This window comes from Amblyomma mixtum, chromosome 2, assembly GCF_055824585.1.
Source record: "Amblyomma mixtum isolate Tamu chromosome 2, ASM5582458v1, whole genome shotgun sequence".
NCBI lineage: Eukaryota > Metazoa > Arthropoda > Arachnida > Ixodida > Ixodidae > Amblyomma > Amblyomma mixtum.
In genome coordinates this window covers 49643111-49667139 of record NC_143013.1, presented here as the reverse complement: position 1 = coordinate 49667139, position 24029 = coordinate 49643111, and the positions used below count along the sequence as shown (strand labels likewise).

The following is a 24029-nucleotide window of genomic DNA, read 5'->3' as shown; positions in this document are numbered from 1 at the left end:
ACTGCGGGTGGTATGCAGTAGTCTTGCGGTGGGTCGTGTGACTCAGCTGGAACACCTCGTGCAAGAGCTGTGCAGTAAACGCAGTGCCTCTGTCGGTGATTACGGAAGACGGGGCGCCGTGTCGTAAAACGATGTGGTGTATGAAGAAATGCGCGATTTCCGAGGATGTACTGCGCGGCACCGCCTTGGTTTCCGCATAGCGCGTCAAATAATCAGTCGCAACTATAATCCACTTATTGCCAGATGCTGATACAGGAAATGGGCCCAGAAGATCAATGCCGATTTGGTCAAAAGGTGTGCGAGGTGGTTCAATTGGATGGAGCAAACCTGCAGGCTTTAGCGGTGGCGACTTACGACGCTGGCACTCACGGCAACCTCTGACGTAGCGATGGATGGTCGCTGCAAGTTTAGGCCAATAATAGGCCTGACGCACTCGGGCGAGCGTGCGTGCAAATCCCAAGTGGCCAGATGTGGGCTCATCATGACACGCTGAAAGGATGTCGTCGCGGAGGTCTGATGGCACGACTAGGAGGTAGGTCCGGTCACCGTTACGTGAGTTTTTCTTGTAGAGTACGCCATTGCGAATACAAAAAGAGGACAGGTGGCGGGAAAAGGGTCGAGGTACGTTGGAAGCATGGCCCTCTAGGTGATCCATGACAGACCGCAGGTCAGCGTCAGCACGCTGCCTTGCCACCAAGTCCGAACTGCTGACCACACCTAGGAAACGATGGTCGTCCTCTGCGCTGTCATCAGCTTGCTCAACGGGTGCGCGCGAGAGCGTGTCGGCATCTTCGTGTTTACGTCCGGACTTATAGACAATTGTATAATCAAATTCCTGAAGGCGAAGGCTCCAGCGTGCCAGGCGGCCTGATGGGTCCCGGAGATTGGTCAGCCAGCACAAGGAATGGTGGTCTGTGACGACTTTGAAAGGGCGACCGTAGATATAGGGCCGAAATTTCATCGTGGCCCAGATGACGGCGAGGCACTCCTTTTCTGAGGTGGAATAGTTGATTTCGGTGCGCGAGAGTGTGCGACTCGCATACGCGATCAAACGTTCCACGCCTTCTTGATGCTGAACGAGGACGGCACCAAGCCCAATATTGCTAGCGTCGGTGTGTATCTCGGTAGCAGCCTCCTCATCAAAGTGAGCAAGCACAGGGGTAGTGTGCAGCCGTTGTCGCAGCTCTGTGAAAGCAGCCTCTTGCGCGGCAGTCCAGACGAACGGTGTATCTTCACGCGTTAAGCGGGTCAAAGGTTCAGCGATGTTGGAGAAGTCTGCGATAAAACGGCGGTTGTAGGCGCACAAACCCAAGAAGCGCTTGAGCGCTTTCTTTGTAGTAGGACGGGGAAACTCGGCTACGGCGGCAGTTTTCTCGGGGTCGGGTTTTACACCGTCGGCGCTCACAACATGGCCAAGAAACTTGAGCTCTTTGTAGCCAAAGTGGCACTTCTCGGGTTTAAGTGTCAAGTCGGCCAACCGCAGGGCATCCAGCACGGTCCGCAGGCGTTCAAGGTGTTGGTCGAAGGTTTCTGAAAACACCACCACGTCATCTAGATAAACTAAACAGGTTTGCCATTTGAGGCCAGCCAGGACAGTGTCCATCATGCGCTGAAACGTCGCAGGCGCTGAACAAAGGCCGAAGGGCAACACCTTAAATTCATATAGGCCGTCGGGTGTGATGAAGGCAGTTTTTTCGGGGTCACGTTCATCAACCTCAATCTGCCAATATCCGCTCTTTAGGTCGATCGATGAAAAATACTTGGCGCGGCGAAGTCTGTCGAGTGAGTCGTCGATGCGAGGCAGCGGGTAGACGTCCTTTTTCGTTATGGCGTTCAGCTTACGGTAATCGACGCAAAAGCGCAAAGTCCCATCCTTCTTCTTTACCAGAACAACAGGCGACGACCACGGGCTCTTAGAAGGCTGAATTATGCCGTCTGTAAGCATCTCCTTCACCTGCGTTTGGATGGCGTCGCGTTCCTTCGGGAAAATGCGGTACGGCTGCTGTCGTATGGGGCGAGCATCATTGGAAGTGATGATTCGATGCTTTGTGACCGCCGTTTGCCGCACTTTCGAGGAGGATGCGAAGCAGGTTTGGTATTGAAGCAGTAGGGCGCGTAGGTCGCGCTGTTGAGTCGCTGATAGCCCGGAGCTAATATCGATGCGATCCAGGGACGTCTCCGGTTGTACCATGCCCTCGGACGCAAAACACTCAGTAACATCTGCCAATTGGTCGGCCCACTCTATGGCAGTAGCTCGGAAAAGGCGACGAGGTTCGTTGGTAAAATTAGTAATCAGGAGCTCCGACCGACCGTTATGGAGGTGGACAAGGCTTCGGGCCGAGCAAATGCCGTGTGTCAGTAGCAAGGAAAGGTTGCCCTCGGCGACTGCAGGTCCATCACGTAGCCTATCATCGCATTCAACTCTTGCAAAAACACTGGCGCGCGGCGGGATCAAAACACTCTCAGTGGAAATACGAAGGGCGGAGCTGCGTTGACGAACATCGGAGGTGTCGTCGGCTTTCGCTCTAGAAAACGTAACGGTTCTGTTCCGCAGGTCAATAACGGCACCATTCTCACGGAGAAAATCTACGCCCAAAATCAGGTCACGAGAACAGTCGCGGAGCACCAGGCAGCTCACTACGAACGTCGAATCGATGATCTGGACCCTAGCCGTGCACTGTCCAAGCGGAGTAATGATATGGCCCCCCGCCGTCCGGATCTGCATGCCAGAGCAGGGAGTCGTGACTTTCTTCAGAAGCGCTGCAAATTTGCCACTAATAATTGAAAACTCTGCTCCTGTGTCCACCAACGCGCTAATGCTGTGACCGTCGAGAAGCACGGGTATGTCGAGTGAGAATCGCTCCTTTAGATCACCGGCTGTCGTCGACGTCGACAAAGCTCTATCATCGAATGTCGGCGTCGTCAGGGGGTCCTTACAGCATCGATATCCAGCGACCACGCCCCCGGAGGTCGCTGTCTTCAGTTTTCCCGGCGAGGACTGGGCGAGCGGTCCGCTGTCGCTCGCGAAAAGTTCTGCGGATTCGGTGAAAATGATGACCGGCGAGGGGACGGCGATCGGGACTGACGGCGCGCCGTGGACCACAGTGGTTGCTGCGTTACGTACTCTTCAATCGCAGGGGGCCGTTGACCAAATCGGGGTCTTGGCGCATCGGGGGAAAAACCCTGCAGGCCAAGTTCACGATATGGACACCGCCGGAACAGGTGACCGGGCTCCCCACAATGGAAACACAAACGTCGTCGGTCTGGGCCACGCCAGACGTCCGCTCTGCGCAGGGATCGTCGGTCACTCGGGATGTGCTGCACTGGCTGCACGGAGGGTAGCGGGACGTCGTGATGGGCTTGAACAAACGCCGTTGCATTTGGGGGAGGGCGTCGTAAAGCGTCAGCATACGTCGGGCGGCAGTAGTCCGTCTGGATAGGCTGTGTAAATGCCGCTGGAGTCGGGGCAGGGCGTCGCAGAGCTTCAGCGTACGTCGGGCGGTAGTAATCTGGCTGTACTGGCTGTGGTTCGCCGCGTAGTAACTGTGGCCTGACAGCCTGCTGCACCTCGTCGCGGATAACGCCCATAAAGGAGCTGGCCGTGGTCTGCGACGTACCACAGATCTTCTGCAGCTCCTCACGGACGACAGTGCGGATCATGTCACGGAGGAAGTCGGTATTGGTGTTGAACGCCGGGAGAGGCTCCGTTATAGAAGCGGCAAGGACTGGCCGGTCGTACGCGGTGGAACGCTGCCGGAGAACCTGCTCCATCGTGACAGCCTCTGCTAGAAACTCGGCAACAGTGCTTGGGGGGCTGCGCACGAGGCCGGCGAAAAGCTGTTCTTTCACACCACGCATTAGGTGGCGCAGCTTTTTGGCTTCCGACATGGCTGGGTCAGCCCGCCGGAAGAGACGCGTCATGTCTTCGACGTACATGGTAACCGTTTCATTGGGCATCTGCATGCGGGACTGTAGGGCGCGTTCAGCTCGCTCCCGACGATCAGCGCTGACATACGTGGCGAGCAATTGACGTCGGAACTCATGCCATGACAAAAGAGCGTCCTCACGGTTTTCGTACCACGTCCGAGCACCGTCCTCCAAGCTGAAGAAAACGTTCCTCAGTTTGGCGGCGTCATCCCACTGGTTAAATGCGGCGACCCGTTCAAACTGGAGGAGCCAATCTTCCACGTCCTCCAGCTGAGTCCCGTGAAAGGATTTTGGTAGCCGTGGGTTTTGGAGGGTGTAGTACGCGGCGCCTTGCATGACTGGTTGAGGGGCAGGCGCCGAGGTAGTGTCAAATGGCCTGAGCTCAGGAGGCAGCCGGCCAGGAGGTGCCGAGGTAGTCTCCAACAGCCTATGCTCAGGGGGCAGTCCTAGATTGCCGCGACTGACCCGATGCACTGGCGTGTCGATAGGGAGAGGTCTGGGGTCCTCGGTGTTAGGAGGGGTGTGCGACATATTCCAGGGCGATGTACCCCGCACCTCCACCAGAAATGTCACGGATGGGTCCTTAATCACACAGGCTAGGCGCAAGCCGCCAACAGAGAAGCAGAGTCCCAGCTCCGAGAGCACGCGAGTTCCTCACTTCTTCGTCCTTTCGGCGCCGCCCGGGGACAATATAAAACCCGTGGATACTTGAGCGTATTAGCATAGTCGTTTGATGCAGTGAGGAATTGTGGCATCAGGCAGAAAAAGGTTTAAAGTTGAGCTGTCGGCGCGCGCGGGTGACTTCGGGGCCAGGATGGATGGCGAACACGGAAGCGAACCTAGACGGACTTAGGTGAAACTTTCAGTTTACTCCACCCTGGTGCCTATGAGCTGTGATGGCGCCGGAGGACCGCATGCGTCAACAACAGCGTCGTCGTGGCCACGTAGTTGGTGAAGCCATCGCGTTGCGCGAAGAAGCCCACGCTCTGCCTTGCAACACGAGAGACGCACGCTTAGTCCTGCTGGCACTCGATCAACGAGGTGAAAGCTCCGCGTGAGTTGCCGCCATTATGTAATGCGCGAAAAGCCTAAAGCACTCTCCCTGTGGCGCTATCCATGACCACGGCAAGTAACCAGCTTCAATTTGTCGTTCTTCGATGTGGTGGTTGCAAGAGGCGGTGACGGCGGCATCGAGTTTTGTGTGGCGTCCTGGCACCATCGCCTCTTCGGCACGTGGCGAGCGCTGGTTGCTCCGATCACCAGAGAATAAAAGCGGCAATGAAAGCCGGGGTATTATCTCTCAAAAAGCAAAGCTGAGAAAAGTACCGATGAACGCTCATTACTATTCGGGTGCATATATCAGTATCTATGAGCCGCCCTACGGCTCATACGGTATGCCTTCCCTGCAGTGCATTTCATCCTTACGTATACTTTTGGCGACTAAATACTTTGTTAATTTTTCTGGAATATGTGATATGAGTTCACACGCGAGAGGTAGGAAGCTTTGAAAAAAAAAATGCTTACGTGAATGTTAAAAGTAAGAAACAATTCAGTTTCACGAAATAAGAAGCAAAAGTAGCAAGATAAATGAGGAAAGCAGGGAAGCAGTAGGCTGGCGGTGCAGTTGGCCAAGCAAAAGGAGAAAAGCTACGCCTGTTCGAAATTCCGTCTCAGCTTTGGAGAATGGCATGTTCTCATCACGACGTCTATAATAGAACACACTGAACGAAGTTGAGGCTCTTCGACTAACCGCTGTGTCTTCTTTCGGGAGAAACAGCTAAAAAAATGGCAGTAGGTTAGCTCGGCTATGTCAGGATTTACGTAGCGAAAGCAGGCATGCGACACAGCTGGCAAAGCGAGCGAAGGCAAACGCAACGACGAGGCAAGCGATGTGACGTCATACCAAACGGCGGCGGCGGCTCCGCGGCGAGGCACGCTGTGTGACGTCATGCCGGATGGAACGGTGAGCGCGCGGCGTCCACTAGTTGCGGCGGTTGCTAGGCAACGGCTCAAGGTCGGTCTCTGTGCCTCCTCAGAGCGCCGCCACAGCGAAATCACAAGTTCGTGGCCAATGTAGCTTTCGCTACAAAAGTTAGGGCTTTCCCAGCAGCCAAGGTGATAGTAAGCGGAGAGATTTTACCTTCCTAGCGGATTGGTAGCAATTGCAAATGTATAGTCTTAAACTGACAAAAAAGGGTCAAAATTTCATTTATTTAGTGGTTGATTGATGGTGGCAACAACCTAATATGTGCATGCAAATTTCGCTGTTTGATTCATGCACTGATCAGCCTTAAGTGATGTGCTTCGTGAATACATTTAATGCCGGTAAGATAGAATGGAAGGCATGGGAAGTGTTTATCCGCGTTCTGAAACTATCTACTATTTGTTTAGCGTTTTGGGCATGCTTCTTGGGAACATATTCCACAGTTATGGGGAACAAACAGACGGAAACAATGCGTTTAAACTGTTGACTTCTGACGAGAGATTAGAGAACCGTTACAAGCTGTAGGCTATATAACTACAGTTTAAAAATGGTTTGGCTCATAGACAGACTCAAAAATGCGCTTAGAACCACCAATTCACGACTTGCTTCTCACCACTTTTTGTTTGTAAATATTTGCTTTTTTCGGCAGGTTCAAGTGAACGCGAAAGAGGAAGCTAGAAAAACAAAAGGCAGGAAGTTTTGGTTTATTGGTTTATTGGGGTTTAACGTCCCAAAGCGACTGAGGCTATGTGAGACGCCGTAGTGAAGGACTCCGGAAATTTGGACCACCTGGGGTTTTTTAACGTGCACTGACATCGCACAGCACACGGGCCTCTAGAATTTCTCCTTCAAGAAATTCAGCCGCCGCGGTCGGGATCGAACCCGCGTCTTTCGGGTCAGCAGCCGAGCGCCGTAACCACTGAGCCACCGCGGCGGGGCCGAAAGGCAGGAAGCTAGCCTAAAATAGCATTTTGTGTAGCTACTCTGCATTAGGTGAAACCAAGAGGATTGCTAAAGAGAAACAGGAAAGTTAGGGATAAAACAAGAAACATGGATGTCAGGTGAAAGTATTCCCATTGAATGCGTGCTGCCTGTCACTCAAGCAAGATGCCCTCAAGACCGGAACAGTGCTTGAGAACCCTTCGGGCTGGACGATTTATGTTTCTCTCTGTCAGTAGGCGAGCATTGGGGCGGTCTCTAACATACCAAACTGCTTGTCTTTACTAGCGGATTCAAAAAGATGTTCTGTGGTCGCATCAAAGTGGCACCATCAGGGCTGTCGGTCAAGGCAATGAGGAATACGTACTGGGGCTATATTCGCTATGGAACCATTAGAAATTGATACCAGGTGCCGCTTTCTATAAGCTGTCCACTTCCCTTTGTCCATTTCGCGTCCATTCGGTCCTCTGTCAGTCGTCATTAATATATAGCCGCGGCTTTTGAGTGCCTATGGCAAGCGACCTGGCCATTGGATTGTTAGCGGCCAGACTTTGTAATTGGCTACATATCGCAGTCATTGGCAGCCAGTGGTCAAGTCCGGTCGCCGGCTGCTGACACAGCGCTACAATGTACCTCACTGTTGGCTTCATATTGTACCAAACCGTTGGCTTGGTTTGGTTTGGTTTATGGGGTTTAACGTCCCAAAGCGACTCAGGCTATGAGGGACGCCGTAGTGAAGTGCTCCGGAAATTTCGACCACCTGGTGTTCTTTTACGTGCACTGACATCGCACAGTACACGGGCCTCTAGAATTTCTCCTCCAAAGAAATTCGACCGCCACGGCCGGGAAGGCTGCACATTGCATCCAATTTCAGCCAAAAGTAAGGCCCGGTCGCGCAGCCACTCAACCGCAGGATCGCATGCTACAGACGCTTGAAATACGCGGGTATATCTGAGTGATTACTAGAGGCCCGATTTTAAGGCACTAAAAAGCACGTTTTAGGCGCCATAAATAGGCGGCTAAAATTGCATTGTAGGCACCTAACGGAGAAAAATAGGCACTATAAACTTTATCAAAAGTGCATACAGTTCTGAACTTTAGCGCAAAATGTCTCCCGTAAAATAAAACAAAAACACAGCAGGAATGATTTGGTACCTTAAGCAAGGAGCGAACATTAGAAGCCTTTTTTGTAAGGCTGTCACGCAACTTTTCGTACAATACGCATGCTTCAGCAGAGCAAAAGGGACGGTTACCAACCCTTTTAAAACATTTTGGTATACCTCGAAACAAACAATTCGCTTGTCGTGTACAAAAGTAGAAACACTGAACATCTTATGTATTTATAAATTGATAGAAACATTGTCAATTCAAAACGTCTGACAAATGAGTTCAGCCTTCGCTCACACAGGAATTGAACTTATTTATTGCAGGCATACACGATGCTTTGACATTAATAAATATGTTGACATTTGTGTAAACCGTGTTTTATAGTTTGCGGCTTCGCGTGTCTGGAACCACGCGACTATCAAATGGTACTTGCCATTAGAAGGGTCTGGAAACCATAAATACGAGATGCTAGAAAATGTTACACACAGTGCTGCTTGATGCGGAATATGCCGAAAAGAATCATAGTTCTGCACGGGCCTACGTTGTACATCCACGAGGATCCATGGTAAAATAAACATCATCCATTTATAAATCACAGTTAAAACAATGGAAGCAGTCATTGGGTCATTTACTCTATGGTTTGAGTGCACGAATGCGTTTTCGTATGCACGCACGACTTCCAGCTGTCTCGTGTGGCCTGCTCCTACAAGATTACCGCCAAATGCCATTTGATGAAGATGGCATGCGGCTGGGGCACAAGGAACGAAAATAAGGCAGGTTACCCAGGTGAAAATTTTAACCAGTTAAACTGTTTTCAGCACGTTTATGGAACATTTTACAGTTGGTTTGGGAATTATTTGGACGAGCCTATAAGTTACTCAGTATACTTTCCGAAATGTGGTGCCATCTGGTCAACTACCACTTTAACAGCCAAAGTCATCAACAAGCTGCTACAATAAAATGGCAGAAAATAGGAAAAAGGTTGCTTCGATATTTTCGGCTGAGGTGATCGGTACTGTGTACGCAGCCGGCGTAGGTGCAGTGTTCACCATAGCCAACTGACGCGGTCGCTAATGTTGCCACGTGTGTGTTCTACGCAAAGCCGAAATGAATTCGAAAGGAAACAGAATCTGAAAGCAAAACCACAGCGTATTTCAGGCCCCTTTTCTGTAAAATAGAACATTTTTAGGCACCGACGCCGGAAATAGGCATTCATAGGCACTGACACCCAAAATAGGCATTTATAGGCACTATAAAAAGAGTATTAAACATATTGTCAACACCTAATTCGTGCTGATATGTAAAAATGGTGCGCCTACGAAGAGTTAAAAAAAATAGGCATTTGCCTAAAATTCGGTCTCTAGTGATTACTGACAGAGGTCCGAATGAACACGAAACGGGCAACGAAATATGGACAGCTTATATATGAATGCGGCCCGAGTATTAGACCTAATTGGCAGTGATGCGAGTGTGACGGCAGCATCACACGAAAGCAGCACGCGGCTAATCACAGAAATCACAAGGTGGCCGCTCCCCACGTCTACTGTAGCCTTCAACATTCGCTGCACGCAGCGCTTAATTATTGTATGTGGTATGCAGCCAATGATGAGATCTTGTAGCCTAAGAGCGAATGAACCAGCCGCTTCCCTCCAGCGCTTGAAAGCCGCAGCTAAATCACCGACACACAGCGACCAATGCAGGTGACCAAATATGTACTTTATGAAAAATGAATAATTGATCATTATAGAGTACGGCGTCTGGTGTGTGGCATGAGCGCTAAGCCATGAGGAAAATAGGAAATTTGCTGTGCTTCACAAGAGTGAGTTCCAGAGCAAGCATGCAGAGCCAATTAACCTGCTGCGTTCACCCTGGATATAAGAATACTTGTATGGAGAGCTTTGTATTGAGCAGATCAGGACGCTTCGTCACAGCGATATTTTAGTGCAATGTCGCAGTGATAGCGATGCTAGTGGAAAAAAAAAACGTTTCGTAGCCTCTAATGGCGGCGATGTGGCAAACCTGCCGTATCGTGATCTATGGCACAGTGTAGTTTGTAGGGTTTATACGGCTGCTTGATATTCGAAAAAAAAAACAGATCACTGTTAAAAACTCTCTCTCTCTCTTAATGAACTGAATGGTGGGATAAAGGATACGTAGTTGGGCACACATTGGAAAAGAGGAGATTCGCTGGGTGTCATAGACGCGGAAAGGAAGCGCCGACCACGCCGCGGCACTGAGCACCTTCCGGCGTTCTCATTCTCTTCCGGCGGATGTATTTCAGTGCAGCTAAGATGGAAATACGCTCTCGTAGTGAGGCTTTGGTGTATTCCTAAAACGTCTAATTGCTGAACTGTTTCTGAAGACTCTTCCTATGGAATGCCTCATAGGCGGAGCGTCAGCTCGTACGCTAGAAGGAATGATTACAGTGAAGAATACTGTGATGGAAACAGCAGAGAGAAAAGCTTCTATTATGTCACTGGTGTGTACCCATTACAGATCAGCTTTCATTACCAGAAGTTTATTGGACACAGTCCGCCCCTCTACGACTGGACCCTTTCCGCGTAAACCATAAACTAGAAGTTTAGTGCGTTGGGACTTAATCGCGCACTCACTGATTTCACGCTATATGTCGAAAGTCTCTAGCAGGTGGTCCACCTGCCGACAGTCTTTATGGCCAACTATGCAAAGTGCATGAGAACTGAAGTGCGGTAGAACTTAAGCCCGCACTCAGCGGTTGCGGTGATCTTTGTATGAAACCTGCTAACCTTGCAGCAAGCTAGGTGGGCCACCTAGGCCACGTGACCCTGTGAATTCATGTCAACCTGCTCACCAGATGGTGAGCAAACTGCACGCTGTTGCAGGTGCCAATTCAATTAATGAGTGGTCGGGAGAGGTTGATCGGGAAGAGCAACCCGGGTCTCACATGCCCCACTGGTGGCAGCTCCTGCCATCCCAGGGCAGTGGCGTATTGCTTGATCGCTGCACCGCTGCACTATGAGTGCGGTAAGGACTCCAAGTTTGCTATGGAAACGGAGATTCGAGCCAAAGCCGAAGTTCTAGCGCACCCCATTCGCATTTAGCCTAAGACGCTAAATGATCTGTCATTTTTTTTCTTAAATTAGAGCATACCCGTTAAAAGCTGAGACACTAAACTATAGAATAACTAGGACTACAAGCTCAAACTAGAATTGGCGTCAGGATAACATGTTACGCTCACCTTCAGTTCCACCATGGGGCCTGGAAAACCGACATTTCCAGGGGATATATCTCCTTTAGGCGGCGTGCATAATACGCTACAAGACTCCGCCATCGCGTAGACGTTCCGTAGAGAGTGTAGGTGGTCGAACGCCGCCATGATCATCTTGGCGAAGTCTTTTGTGAGGACAGTGCCGCCTACGTTAATATGTTTGACTGAAGGCAGCTTTGTCTCCGTTCGGAGCATTGCGTCCACGTAGTAATGCAGACGCGATGGGCTGGCCACAAAGGTTGTCACCTGGTGAGAAAACACCAAGCACTTCTAGGGCATGATGGATTAGGTGCGGGAAAAAATTAATTCTGTAGTTGATATAAGGGTGCTGTATCATTTTAGAAGTAATTCTGTCAAAGTGCATGCAAAATAATTTTCTGTCAAACCCCCACAGAACATACATACGCATATGACCCTCCTACTTCATCAAGCTTGTTTAGTTAACGGCTGGAAGACTTGTCATACAATAGTCTGCCTTTACTTGTTTCGTATTTTAATAGTGACAGAAAAATGCCTTCAATACGAACCCTGAAAGTCAGTACAGTGTAGGCGGGTCATTCCAAGCCAAAAACGCTAAACTGTCTGCACGCAGAAGTGATGACTGACGACAAGAACAGAAATCGATAATACCAAAAAGGGAAATACCACTGGGTTTGGCGAAAGGTTACTCAATCGTAGAAAATTTTACTGGCAGTATATAATTTATAATTTGTTTTGGCGCCTAGAGAAGGAATCTTAAGGTCAATAGTTAAAAAAATCTGGAATGGATATTTTGCTCAAATAAAGGCCATAACGTGTGTGGCATCGTGGGGTTGGAAATCTCGGGTTATGCCTGAAAGAACAGTTGGGATTATGAGGAATCAAAAGTTCAGATTGGCAAATGCGAGCATGGAGACGTGATTTACAGTAGATGCATAATATTTTCGTAAATGACGGAAGGTAAAACAATCTAAACCAGCGGAGGTTTTCACACTGTAGGTCAGAGGCTGCCTTAGCAGCAGGCCCTACGTCTTACTCACTGTGTACTTGTTGACATAGTAGACGAACTCGTCGAACGACAGGTTGGGGTTCACGACGACAAAAGTGGACCCCACACATGCAGCTACAGGAGTGAACATGAAGCCAGAGGCGTAAGTGATGGGGTACCAAGCCAGGAGGACGTCTCCAGGGTCGTAGCTCACAAGCGCTCTGAAGTAAAATGAGCCATAAATGCCGATTTCCATAATAGCTGGCCATGACAGTACTGAAGCTTGCTAGTAGCTCATATGGCTGACAATGGTGTACTGATTCACAGTACGAAGATCTTTCGAATTCCAGTGCAATTAGTGTATGAAATTCTGTACGATTGAGAAAACTTGTTCCTCTTTCCGGAATAGGGTTCAAATGGCCTAAGTCGTCATCAGTTCTTCTGTTCTGTTCGCCTGGGATTCGGCGAACTTCATTATTTACTGTAGCTCGTCTCAATAATCGCTCTAGAATCTAGAAGTGTGCAGTTGACCGTTGTTCCTTTCAATTGGCCTGATGACGACTGCAGCAAACGGCTCTATCAGCGCAATTACAAATTCGTGGTACTCACGTCGACGGCGGCGAAGGAGTGAAAAAAAAGGAATAAATAATGAAATGGTGTTAAAAAATTGAAACAGAAAATAAAGCAAGTAATACAGTAAACAGATAAAATAACAAAATATACAAAATTAAAAGAGAAAAACTAGAAAGCATTTCGCACCTTTGGCTGCGATATACAACTAATTATCGCACCCGACCGTCAAGAAGACAATAGTCCTGTTGCGTCCCACAGACGCTTGAAAGCTGCGGCTGTGTTCCCGGACAGGAGTAACCAAAGCCACACAACCAAATAAAGACCGGACGAATGGACCCTTATGATGGAGCATAGCGATTTTTGTTCCGACAAAAACTCTTGGCGTAATTACGAAAGATATAAGAATTAATGAAGTACTTATGTCTTGAGAGCCCAGGATGTCATCTGCTGGTGAGAGCACGCTATTGACCGCTGGTAACGCCTAACCTGCGCTAGACTACATTATAGCCAAAATCACAGAACAAACCAATAAATGATAGTTTGCTGCATGGCACGAAGGAGCACACTCAACAAAAGCTTCCTAATTGGTTACTGGCTCTGTAAATTGGGACATCAGTATGCCAAGAATTTGCGACACTGGGCACTGAGGTTGCTGTGAACAAAACAAATCATTTTCCATCTATCCAGCCAGTTTTAACAAAGCTCTGCTCCGCATATAAGTCCTACACTGAAGTCCTACATTGAGGTATATTGAATTTGTTGCAAAAGAAAGCTAATTATTCGTTGCAGTGCAGTCAATTTACCGCTTAGAAATTCAGCCGCAATGGGCTGGTGCACTGAAGTTTCAGTTGTCTCTTCTTGTACACTTTGGAAAGTGCAACCCAAATCCATCATGCCCATTTCTCACTCTGCGACTCGTAAACATTTCTTGCTTTCCTTCACTGTCAATACCCGTGTTCAACTAATCTAGCCTGGAAACTATGTGATTGCAGTCTGAGTGGTAAAAGTTTCTGTCAACTAGGCTCTTGTCGGAATCAGGTCTACAGGAGAACGTCACGTAATCAGCCAATGAAACTATGGAGGCACCTATTGGTAAATTTATATAGCCAAAACTATCAGTCTCCATATATTTAAAGAATTTTCTCTGCTGACGTAGGCTTACGCGCATGCCAACTGCTTCCAATTCTCGACAGAGCAGAATTAAACTGGCTATTTACAAAACGTATATGGTTGGAGTGTGTGCTTCGACAACACACAATACACAAAGGTGCGTATAGTGAAAGCTTCTTTTCATGCGTAAAAGCTCGGCTTATATAAACCTCGCCTCAGATAAATTCGAACAAAACGAATAAAGTCTAGTCCTCTCATAGTCCCTTCTTCTGCTTTGAATAATTTTATCCCTAGAGAACAAGACGTTTAAGTTTAAAAGCTCCACCTCCTGGAAACAAGTTAACCTACAGACTTTTTTCAGAGCTCCGGAAGTGAGCACAATGCACATTCGGTTTGTCCAAATTAGCCCAAATTAAGAGACTTACTAAAAAAGACCCCATGAAGTAATACATTTTGTGGAACATATAGGTGCTGCCAAAACGTTTAGGTGCATGTATAAAAAAAATCGCTATTAAAATAACTAAAGGTAGCAGCGGAACTCAGGAAATAGTAATTCTATGGAGAAAAAGGAGTTTAAAACGCGTGGTTCATTTAAAGGCTCAATACCAGTCGTTTTCTCTTCGATGTGCATCCCTTATTTGCTGTTTAATGTTATCGCTGAATTTCCTGTAACACCTGCCAAGACATGCCTAGGTGATATAGCACCTGCTTAGGGCACATGGCTGTGCCTTCGAGGGATCATATTTCACTGTAGGTTTCCTTTGGTGTGCGCATAGAAGTGCAATATTTTCCCGAGTTATTTTCCGACGATCTAGCGCAAGGACCCAGCTGCAGCGTTGTGGCCTGCTCATGTATCAGCGTTGGCGTACCTGCGCGGCCACTAATATGAAATCCTCCATATAACTAGAATAGGCTCTGAGGGCAATAGTTTAAGCTTAATCGTCAGGAGCACTAACTTTGTCAGATGCAGGTTGGCCACGATGCTGTAGTGCGAAATCTCCATTCCCTTGGCTTGTCCCGTTGTGCCTGAAGAGTAGAAGAGTGCCACGGTGGTCTTCTTGGGGTCTTCAATCCGTACCTCCTTGAAGTCGTCCTCGTTTTTATTCACGAAGTCAGACACGGACGTAAAGCCGGGTGCAGAGTCGCCCATCATAAAAAGACCCTGCGTTAAAACGTCAAGACAGAAGTTGCAGTATATTATCCGGTAGTGGTGACGACAGCCCCGGCAGTGAGCAAGACGGCAAAAAGTTCTAAGAGAAACCTGTTTATTGGGTTGACCTGCGCTTACAATGAACATTTTGACGGCAGTTGCGAAAGCAACAAACGTTCTCGGCGGTACTCCAACAGAATTCCCGCCGTTCTCGGCCGTGTTCAATTTAAAGCTGACAGCCAACTTTCCAGATAAGGCGCGGAAAGTTACCACAAGTCTGGAACAGCGTAGAATCGGCTCCGAGATATAATCGAGGTAGATCCGCACGCATCCTGCATTACAAACAAAAGCGATAAAACCGCATGCCAGCAGCTTTGAAGAATGAACGAACAAACAGTGCAAAGATTGGCGGCAATATTTTGACGCATGTGAAAAATTGATGTTCAGCCACCACTCAAATAATTTTCTGAACTGCAGAACTTGATGGCCATTGTCGAGAAGACCAGATCGATGTAAGGTTCAGTCAAAACGCAGGCAAGGCTGAGCCGTTTCACTGCGAATTCTTTATTGTAGCGTAAGCTACACTGGCCGAGGTTGAGAAGTTTCGTGCACATACGCCCCAACTCAAAGTGCACAACCAAAATTGCCCTTTCCCTACTTAGCGGACCGATACCTGAACACGAGGAGATCCGGGTACTGGGGCTTTTCATTCATCATAGGCGCAAGATAGACACTACCCTAAACAAGCTACGTAAGGTAGGGGACCAGGTGGGTCGGATGCTCCGCCGCGTGTCCAATAAAAGGGGGGGACTACGATGCAAAGATGCCCTGCGGCTGGCCAATGCATTCGTGACCAGCCGGATTTTATATTGTAACGGCATACGACCTTCGCAACCAAGAGCGCGCTGCGGTATACAAATAAAGAAGAGGCGCGGCGCGAGCGCGAGGGGAGAGCGCGCGGCGCTAGCGCGTGAAGCAGAGAACAAAGGGGAAACGCCGCGCCGGTTATGTCTGAGTCTCCTGTGTCTGAGTCTCTGTGCCTTTCTCTGCGCGGGCCCGCCGTCCCGTAACATTTGGTGGCAGCGGTGGGGTCATGCCGCTCACCCGCTCCCAGAATCAAGTCCCCGACGTGCCAGTCGACAGGACTCCGCCACCAGCCGACGGCGCCGACGACGCCGCGGCCGGCATCGCTACACCTGGGCGCTCGGAGGGGTTCGGTTCTCCGCAGCGGCTGGACGCCGGTATTGAGCGCCTCCTCGATATTTTTACTCAGCGGATGGACGCATGGGAGGCCCGTCTGACTGTCCAGGCTGGGGAGATGGAGGCGATCCGGCGCGACTTCCGTCGCCTTCTGCCAGGCGAGCCGAACACGGGTCCGGTGCCTCTGGACGTCCCCGCCACCGCTGTACCCAGCTCTGCCGTCGCTGTACCTGCGGTCGTAGCCGCCAACAGCGTACTCGACGCGGGCGTATCATTGGACGTCGTGGAGTTGCCCACGTTCGACGGCACCATTTCGTGGGATGCTTACCGCATCCAGCTGGACAGTATTGCGGCGGCGAGAGGCTGGGACGAGCAGATGAAGGCACGGATGCTCGTCGCCAAACTGAGAGGCCGCGCGACTGAGCTGCTGCAGAACGTGCCGCCTGACCAGCTGGGCTCTTATACTGTCCTGGCGGGCCTCCTCGCCGACCACTACAGTACCTCAGGTCACCCCCGTGTGCAGTACCACCGCCTGCGAGTCCGCCGTCAAGAGCCCGGGGAGACATACCAGGACCTCGCCGCCGCCATTGAACGCCTGGCTCTGCAGTCGTTGCCGGGGGCGCCTCAGAACGCCGTGGCCCTGGTCGGCACCGAGGCATTCGTCGACGCCATCCGACTCCCTGAGGTGCAGCGCTTGGTCCGCTCTGGGCGTCCTGAGTCCGTCCGCGCCGCCATGGCGCTCGCCGTCGAGGCGGAATCGACTTTGCTGGCCACGCGGGGGTCGCCACCGTCTTCCGAGCACAGCGTCCCGGTGCAGGCTCCTCGGTTCTCAGTCCCCACAGCGGCCTCTACCCGACGCAGGCGTAATGACACCCGCACGACCTGCTTCCGCTGCGGCCTGAGGGGACACTACGCGAGGGACTGTGCTGGCCCTCCGACGTCGGAAAACGATTCGGTGGAACGGTGCCCCCGGATAAAGTCCGTCCCCGCACTCCTTAGTTCGCCGCGTCCCCTTCTTTCGTCGGCTTCCATGACAACGGAAGCTCCCTACGTGCTCGTTGACGTCGCCCTGCTTGATCGGCACGTAGCGGCCTTGGTCGACACTGGAGCGGCTGTTAATGTGCTCGACAAATCGCTTATTGTCAACGCGCCCCACCTGCTTCTTCCAGCCGCCAAAATCCGGCTCGTAGCTTTTAACGGCGCCCCGGTGGAGCAAGTCGGACGTGTTACCATCAACGTGACAGCACTCGGAAAGACCATCTCCACCGAGTTTGTTGTCGCGGACAGCCCTATTTGGCCAGTGGTCCTCGGGTGCGGGTGGTGCCAGCAAGCCGGAGTCGTTCTCAATTTTACCACCACAGAACCACGTGCGAGCCAAACTCTGTGTGGGCCGGGTTGGCTTAGCCGGATTTCCAGCGTCGGTGTCACCCTGTGGCAGTCCCTGGTGTCGGCGACCAAGCGTGCTTCCGGATCTGTGCGCTACCTCGGAACGAAGTGGCCACGTCGAGTCAAGCCAGTCGACGTCACTACCGTGACTGTGGCGACCGCCGTGACTCTGCCACCGGGTGCGGCAACTTGGGTGCATGCCAAGTCTGACAATCCGATCACAGCGGATGTGATTTTCGAACCTACCCGGTGTTCGGCTCCGGCCCGAGAGATGATCTCCCCTCGAAGCCTTCTGTCGGTGCTCAATGGAGAGGCCCACGTGTTAATGCTTAATATCAGCCGCGCACCGCTCGTGCTGACTCCCGGCACGCAATTGGGTGCAGCGTCAGTCTTGGACTCAGCATCACCGGTTGCGTCTTTGCAGCATGAAAAACCATCTCACCACACTCCAGCGCCGGCGGTCCTATCATGGGACGCATTTAACTTTGGGCCCACCCTGACCTGCGCGGAGCTCGCCTCTCTGAAGGCCTTGCTGCTCGAGCATCGCAGTTGCCTTGCTCTAAGCGCCAGTGAACTCGGGTGCACTTCCTGGGCCCAACACCGGATAAACACCGAAAACCGTGGGCCTATTCATCACCAACCTCGCCGTGTCGCGCCAGCTGAACGGAGAGTCATCCAGCAGCACGTATGCGACATGCTTGACCAGGGAATCATCGCCCCTTCTTGTAGCCCTTGGTCCTCCCCTGTCGTCCTTGTGCGCAAGAAGGATGGAACACTCCGCTTCTGCGTAGATTACCGCAAGTTGAACGCTATCACTCGTCTCGACGTGTACCCGCTGCCCCGCCTCGACGATGCACTTGACCGCCTGAAGGGGGCCCGTTATTTTTCCACCCTAGATCTGCTCTCGGGCTACTGGCAGGTGCCTGTTCACCCCGATGATGTGGAAAAGACAGCATTCGTGACTCCCGACGGCCTCTACCAATTCAACCGTATGCCGTTCGGTCTCTCAAATGCTCCAGCCACCTTTCAGCGCCTCATGGACCGCGTCTTAATATATGAAGTGGACTATGGCGCTGGTCTACCTGGATGACGTCATTGTCTATGCGGCCACGTTTGATGAACACCAAAGGCGACTCAAACTCGTCCTCGAAGCCCTTACCTCTGCTAGGCTTCGCTTAAAACCAAAGAAATGTTTCTCCGGTTTCGCAGAGGTCAGGTACTTGGGTCACGTTGTGAGCCGGCATGGCATCCGTCCCGACCCGGAGAAGCTAAAAGCGCTTACGGCTTACGAAGCTCCCACCACTGCCAAGGAGCTGAAAAGTTTCCTCGGATTTGCTTCATACTTCCGTCGTTTTATACCCAACTTTGCCAAGCGAAGCGCTCCGTTGACCGCCCTACTGAAGAAGAATGCAGCGTGGAGTTGGACACCGGCCCAACAGCTCGCGTTCCTTGACGTCAAGCACGCGCTCCTCGAGCCTCCTACGTTGGCCCATTACAACGAATCGGCCCCCGTCGTCCTCCACACGGATGCCAGCCAAGATGGGCTCGGCGCTGTCCTTCTGCAGGAAGACGAGTCTGGTGACCATAAAGTCCTAGCTTATGCCAGCCGCCAGCTTTCCGACGTTGAGCGCCGCCGCCACTCTTCAGAACTCGAGTGCCTCGCCGTTGTCTGGGCCGTCGAGAAGTTCCGTCCCTACTTGTACGGCCGTCACTTTACCATCGTCACGGACAATAGCGCTCTGACTTGGCTGCAGTCTGCCAAACACTTAAATGCCAAGATTGCACGCTGGTCCCTGCAACTTCAAGAGTATGATTTCACCATAGTGCATCGGCGCGGCTCTGCACATCAGGATGCCGATTTCCTTTCTCGCCACCCTTGTTCCGTGACAGCTTTGACGGACCTCAGGACTGCGCAAGCGCAAGATCCCGACGTTGCTGCCATAATCCACTCCCTTGGCACCGCCGTCGGCGCAGGTCTCCGCAAACTGCGCCGGGTCTATCAAATGAAGGATAACCTCTTGTGTCATGTGAAGCGGTCCCGTGGTCGACCACCCGTGTGGTTGCCAGTTGTGCCGGCAACACTGCGGTCGCAAATCTTGCGCGGCCTGCACGACGCTCCCACGGCTGGTCACCTTGGCCAAAGCAAAACCTACGCACGAGTGTCGGAGCGCTTTTGGTGGCCTAATATGTCCAGAGACGTCAAGGAACACGTGGCGTCCTGCCAGACGTGCCAGTTCAGGAAGTCATCCACACGAGTAACCAAGCCACCCCCGCAGGCGTTTTCGCCGCCGAGTTCACCTTTCGAACTGGTTGGACTGGATCATTTGGGCCCGTTCCCGAAGACACGCGCCGGCAACCGGTATATTTTGGTTGCGGTCGACTACTTCTCCAAGTGGGTCGAAGCACTGCCCGTTCCCGACACGTCGTCCGCTCATGCCGTCTTGTCTGTGGAACAACATCTTGTTCTTCGGCATGGTGTGCCACAACGCCTCATCACGGACCGCGGGAGCTGCTTTATGTCCCAAGAATTTGAGCGTGCCCTCCGCTCCTTCGGCATTGCGCATTCCACTACATCCGTCAATCATCCCCAGTGCAATGGCCTCGTGGAGCGTGTCAACCGCACCCTTACGGATATACTCGCCTCCTACGTCGCTCCGTCCCACACAAACTGGGATCGTTTTGTTTCTACTGCAGCTTTTGCACTCAACACTGCGGCTCAAGAAACAACGCATGTCACGCCGTTCTCAGTCGTCTATGGCAGAACGCCCTCCATCCCTCTCGACGCGCAGTTGGGCCTTCGCCATCCTACTGCGTCACCGACTGACTGCGCCCAACGACTTCGTTCCGCCCGCCTCGACGCTCAGCGCAACCTTCTCACGGCCCATGCGCGTGCGCAAGTGACCAATGCTGCAGCACCACCACCTCCCTCCTTTCGGTCCGGTGACTTGGTCCTCGTTCGCCGCACCATCCGCGCGACTGGCCGTGCCGCGAAGCTCTTGCGCCGATTCCGCTGCCCTTACCGTGTAGTTGCACGGCTCGGCCCCGTTACGTACCGTCTAGAAGACCTCCCCGAGCTTCGACCACGCGGTGTACACCACATTTTTCCGGAACATGTCTCCAACATGAAGAGCTATGTCTCCGGCACCCACCGTGATCCCGACTTGGCTCCCACGTCCTCCCTAGTGCCGCCCTCCCGTACCAGCACCAGGCCTCCCTTCCTGAATGCCGCCCCTTAAGTGGAGCGCTGCTCCGTGAACGCAATCCCAAGTCCCGCGGTGCGAGAAGCCCTCGCACTTTTCGTACGGCGAGGAGTCGCCTACACGCAGCCCCGGGATCTACCGGGACCGTCTCGTGTCAGACGACACTGTCATCACGACGTGACGATGCCTCCTGCGCACCAAGCTGCGCCGGTGCGATGAACCTCAGCCCGGGCTCATCGGGACGAGTTCGATGCCGCCTGCAAAGCGAAGCACGCGCTAGGGGACACCAGCGGTGTCTCCCCCTCTTATCTTGGAGACCGGAAGAGACTCTTATCTTCCACCTCTTCCCCCCCCCCCCCCCCCGGTGGAAAGATGTAACGGCATACGACCTTCGCAACCAAGAGCGCGCTGTGGTATACAAATAAAGAAGAGGCGCGGCGCGAGCGCGAGGGGAGAGCGCGCGGCGCTAGCGCGTGAAGCAGAGAACAAAGGGGAGAGAGAGAGAGAGAAAACTTTTATTGCTCTTTCAAGAGATTCGCGGAGATGAAGACTTCTTGGTCGTCCTGCTTGGGCGCTGGCGACTTGAGTCTTCGAGCAAGGGTGGGCCCTCAGTCCAGGGCTCCACAGGGGAAACGCCGCGCCGGTTATGTCTGAGTCTCCTGTGTCTGAGTCTCCCCAACACCTTTGGGGAGTTAAGAGAAGCTCATCTTAACAATCAATACTTGCGCCTAAGCAAAACACCTGCGGGGAGCCGCCTTCTGACCCGCTTACACATATCCTACGCAACACATACAGAAGAACGGGTCCGCATCCCTGAAGCCTGGCGCTTTGCACTCCAGGTGCGACCCCTTCCGAAGAACATGACTGCAGACACCCATGATGGTCGCCGTCTCGCGCGGGCGGAGGCTATTTCTCAACAATATGGCCATAAGCCAGGTGTCTTCTATGTGGATGCGGCCGGCCCACACCATGGGGGTTGGTACACGTCGACCGTCATCCACCAAAACACTACAGTTCAGGGCCTTACTTTCCGTGCCCCAAACATTACATTTGCGGAAGAGATCGCCATTGCACTGGCCGCCGCAGATCCAGAGTCCCGAGTCATTATTACGGACTCCAGGGGCGCCTGCCGCAATATTGAGCAAGGGTATATTCCAGACCGTACTTTCAAAATTCTCCACGCATGCGAATACACAGGGTTTCCGACCCATCGTACCATCGTGTGGGCTCCGGCTCATGCGGGTCTTGAGGGGAACGAGGCAGCCGACGCTGCCGCCCGCGCGCTTACTCACCGGGCGTCGCCTCATCCGCACCCTGATCCGGAATTCAATTTCAATCCGGCCATCACCTTTAAAGAGATCACCTCTCTTTATCAAAATTTTTATGGTCTCTATCCCCCTCCCTGTAAAGGCCTCACCAGGGTGGAGGAGCGCTGGCTTCTCCGCCTCTATACCAATACTGTACTGTGCCCGGCAGTACTTAAGCACTTCAATTCTTCTTTCTCGGGCGCGTGCCCACACTGTGAGGAGGAGTTTTCGGACACCTACCACATGGTGTGGGCATGCCCTTCCAATCCTGCCTACCCACCCCACCTCCACCCCACTCGAGAGGACTGGGAAGCTGCCCTGCGCGGCTGCTCCGAACTCCATGCCCAACAGGCATTGGTAGCTAGAGCCCGGGCCGCTGCCGAAGCTACAGGGATCCCGGACTAGGGATCCCTCCTAGTATTTGTAAGGGGCGGGCCCTTACGGCTCGCCCCATCGACCTCTCACTGTAAATAGGAATAAAAGTTTTCCTCCTCCTCCTCCTCCTGGAGAGCCGTGCTGCGCATGCGCGAGGAGCAAGTGACTTCACTACGCACAGCTGGCGTGCCTCGCCGCGCTTGCTTGGCTTCCTTTCCTTAAAGTTATTGGAGTGTAAAACGTTGACAACGCCAACCCCCATGAACACAATGAACGCCGACCGCCTATGGCTTCAGCGCCGCGTTGCTGTCACAACGTTGTCAATGCCAACGCCTGCAGCGCTCACCTGTCACTACCGCCACTTAGCTTAAAGCATGGTTGAGGTGTCCACTGTTCCAAGAGGGTGCGCCTTCTGTCTGGTGCAGGTGTCCACCGATATGTAGAGACCTCGTCCTCACCTCACGCTACGTAATCCTGGTATAGCAGAGCTAAGCCAGTGCCAATTTATTTAGTGTTTGCTCCTCAATACCGCACGCATGCTGTCTTTAAATCTTTTTCCTCACACGCTAACGTTTTCCCGTGTGTTTTCTGGTGATATTTGCTTGGCTTCTCGAAAAAGGCCCGTTCTAGAAAAGGGGTTATCCTCTGTTCCCGAAAATGCTCGTCGTGATGAATATGGGTGAGCATGAAATTTATATGCTCTGCATAAAGACGAAGGTACTCCAGAGATTTGGAATTCTTGACAGACGAGTGCCAATACGTGTATCTCCGTATGTTGAAGAGATCGAATGTTGCTCTTACCCACTCACGATTTCAGACAAAGCGCAACACGATGGGAAAGTGTCGGGATGTCTTGTTTCCTGACTTATTTGCAACTACCATCACAGGTTTTATGACGACTGTTGAAGCAGCTGTGGTTAGGCTGGCCATATAAACACTACACTTGGGCTGCCACCGAACGAGCCTCAGTTAGCATCTAGTGGTACATACCAAGAAGTACTCCGAAAGCAACAAGAAATTGGTTCCCGCAGAGCCAGTATCGACTTTAGCATCTGTACTGCAGATGATTAGATCCCACAATTGCACAGACGGGCCCGTTCTTACCATAGCTCAAATGTTTAAAATTCTTTCCTGTGCTCTTAGGTTTGCAACGCACGGAACAACTGTCATCGCTTCGGATGAGGTGCTTTTGGGAGACGTTGCGTGGCGCGCAGATGGTTGCACGAACTTTAGGAATTCTGGAACATAAAATTGGAGCGGACACTCAATCACTGTCTTAAGAATATGTCGCGATGTCGTTAATCAGTTAATGCCCATATATACAGAATTGGTGATTCTCTACTTAACGTTCAGAGGTCGCTGGGAGTCCTCGTACTACTTCTGGCACAGTATTGAAGCGGTTAAGCAATGCTCTAGTGCCCTGCGATGGCAGGTGCTGCCACCGGTGGACCTTGGGGACCCAGGTTTATACTTTCCGAGCAACCTCTCACGACCACTCATTAATTTAACTGCCAGCTGCCACGGTGGGCGTGTTAGGATGAAGCCACAACGTCACGT

At 51.9% G+C, this 24029-nt stretch overlaps 1 protein-coding gene across 1 annotated transcript in view; it reads right to left on the bottom strand.

Annotated features, from left to right (window-relative positions):
* The window catches only part of LOC149359291 (luciferin 4-monooxygenase-like), a 38844-nt gene that overhangs the window by 6530 nt on the left and 8285 nt on the right, over positions 1 to 24029 (bottom strand). Inside the window, exons 4-6 of the mRNA XM_089569010.1 lie at positions 14811 to 15016; positions 12224 to 12392; positions 11175 to 11450 (exon numbers count right to left, since the gene is read on the bottom strand). Coding sequence (XP_089425136.1) covers positions 11175 to 11450; positions 12224 to 12392; positions 14811 to 15016 — 651 coding nt within the window. The remainder of the gene's footprint in view (positions 1 to 11174; positions 11451 to 12223; positions 12393 to 14810; positions 15017 to 24029) is intronic.